The sequence below is a fragment of the Selaginella moellendorffii genome, unplaced genomic scaffold (genome assembly GCF_000143415.4).
Source record: "Selaginella moellendorffii unplaced genomic scaffold, v1.0 SELMOscaffold_10, whole genome shotgun sequence".
Taxonomy (NCBI): Eukaryota; Viridiplantae; Streptophyta; class Lycopodiopsida; order Selaginellales; family Selaginellaceae; genus Selaginella; species Selaginella moellendorffii.
This window is the reverse complement of record NW_003314271.1, coordinates 1,258,248-1,260,672: the sequence shown is the minus strand read 5'-3', so window position 1 is coordinate 1,260,672 and position 2,425 is coordinate 1,258,248. Positions and strand designations below refer to the sequence as shown.

At 41.1% G+C, this 2,425-nt stretch overlaps 1 protein-coding gene across 1 annotated transcript in view; it reads right to left on the bottom strand.

The window, feature by feature from the left end:
* LOC9631295 overlaps positions 1-549 on the bottom strand; it is a 2,220-nt gene extending 1,671 nt beyond the window's left edge. Inside the window, exon 1 of the mRNA XM_002968105.2 lies at positions 21-549. Coding sequence (XP_002968151.2) covers positions 21-549 — 529 coding nt within the window. The remainder of the gene's footprint in view (positions 1-20) is intronic.
* Between the last annotated feature and the right edge of the window lie 1,876 nt (positions 550-2,425).

Sequence of the window (2,425 nt, the reverse complement as noted above, 5' to 3'; positions counted from 1 at the left end):
GATCCCCAGGAAGAGCCCACCATCCTTGTCCTCGTCCGAGTTTCTCGAGAGTCTCAGCGACAGCGAGTCTTGAGGGAGCGAAACCGAGAACTTTTTCAAGCCGATGTCCGACTCGGTAGTGATCGATGGCGAGCACGCACTGCCGCTGCCACTCCCACTGTCGGCCTGCCCAAGACCCAGAGCGACGCTGGGTCTAGCCGGGGGCGAGCTCCCAAGCGCCAGGACGATCTCCTGCTCGCCAAATTCCCAGCTTCCAGCCGCGTCCCTCTTCCTCTTGATGCTCACGGGCGAGCTCGAGAGCTTGTCAAAGTTGCTCCAGGAGAGGGTCTTCTTGAGGCTAGGGGGAGGAGCGGCGGCTTCGCCCGGAGATCCACTGTCGCCCAAGCTCTCCATGCCAATTGAGAGCGTCGTCGTGGGGCTCTCGCAACGCTTGTGCCGCATCTCCAGTCCCCTAAGCTTGGCGAGGGCGCCCTCTCGATCCAGGCCGACGCCGAGGACTGTCCAGCTCCCATAGGTGTCGCCCCTCCTCAGCCTCTGCGTCCCCTCCATGGCCGCGAGCACTGAAATCTGGAGCTCCTGGCCAGAGAATGCGTCAATTCAGCCTTGGATCTTGGGGAATTCGGCCGTCAAGAGGACTGATCACGTACCTGGAGTTGTCCGCCGCTGCGCTCCAGCGCGACCTAGGGCGCCATTCCCAAGCCCTTTTAGGGCAACAGCCGGCAGGTTGAAGGTTCGAGTACTGTCAAAGCAATCAAATGGACAAACGTGTCCGCGGCTCCGCATCACATCGAAAGTAAAAGAGAAACAGACTCGTGAGTCGTCTAAGTAATGGAGTTGAAAGTTCTTAAAACCAGCATCTCCACCAATGAGAGAACCACTAGCAACACTCGCTTTTTAATCTTCCTCATTATTTGCTTATACGGCATCTAAGGGATGATGAACGGGAAGGTCGGCACGAATCTGTGCCGACCTTCTCGTGCCTTGAGCAATTTGAGAATGAGTACCGAACTATGTGCCAAATGACTTGGCCCGACCTTTACAGCCCTTATTGCTAGCCCATCATAATTTATAAATCTTCTTTATCTGGAAGTGTATTAAGTAGAAATTAAAGATAAAAACATTATTTAATGTATAAAAAATTTCCCAAAAGACACTTTTATCACTCATTTGATGTCAAATAAAGACATTTAAGTTAAGGTAATAAATACTGAATAAGAAGATTCAAAAATCTTTAAATGGCTTATGTAAAATACTTCTTCATTTTAATATTGATTGTGTTACAGCTTTAGATAATAGTATTTGTATTAATAGTTAATGTTTGTATTTTTTGTCAAAATTTATTCAATTTTTTCCTCCAAAAATGTTGAGAAATTATCATCTGAAAAATGATAACATCCAATTTTTTTTTCCTATCTTTATCATAAAGAAGGTATAAGTTTTTTAATAGTTTTTACACTTAGAAAGGGAAAGGTATAAGGATTTTATAATTAAGAGTTTTAAGCATCAATACCTATAACTTTTCATTTAAAATAACAATACTCTTTTTTTAATTTGGAGATGGTTAAACCATCTATTTTTATTTATTGCAAAAAATCTATCTAAATATTAACAAATTTTTTTTTTAACTATATGCTTATAATTCCAATTAAAATATTTAGTATAATATTCTAAAACCCCCTAAACCTTAAACCCCCCGCTTACCAGGAGTTAGTATCTAGGACAAGATTGAAACTTACTAAATATGGAATGCCTTTAGATTATAAATTTGGACACAGGATTAACACCATTGTGTTCAGGATAATCTTTACATTTTGTAAATATGCCTAATTAGAAAATCTAAACACTTTCTATAAATAGCAATTGGAATTGAACAAGATTAATACAAAGGGTACGACAGCAAGGGTGTTTGGCAAACACAGTAAGCTATTATCTAGTGATATTGAAAGACTAGTCTTAATACATAAAGGTTTTTATCAAGCTAATTGTGAGACACAAATCCCTAAGCCCCAAAGTGGAGTAGAAAGGGTGTCACATGGTAGTGGTTGAAACAGAAGTCTAATAAGCATAACATGTTTAGATTAAAGACTTTAATTTGGAAAGTCGAGAGTGGGAGTGGAATTCTAAACAAAGTGTTTGAAGGATGAGCATAAAGCAATTGGTAAATAAATTTCTAAAAAAAGACATAAAAAAGACTAACATATAGCAAGTGTCGTGACACATAAAAGTGTCAGAAACGAATCCAAGGAGTCCGAGAAGGGGTTCTAAATGGAGTTCAAAATGGACCCAATATGGAATTCGAGATGGAATTGAGATGAAGTCTAAAGTTAAGGTTGAGAAAGAAACCAAGATTGAGACCAAGATTGAGTTCAAGTCCAAAGGTGAAAGCCCAAAGCAATTGGTGAGCTCCAAAAGTATAAAAAGGGGA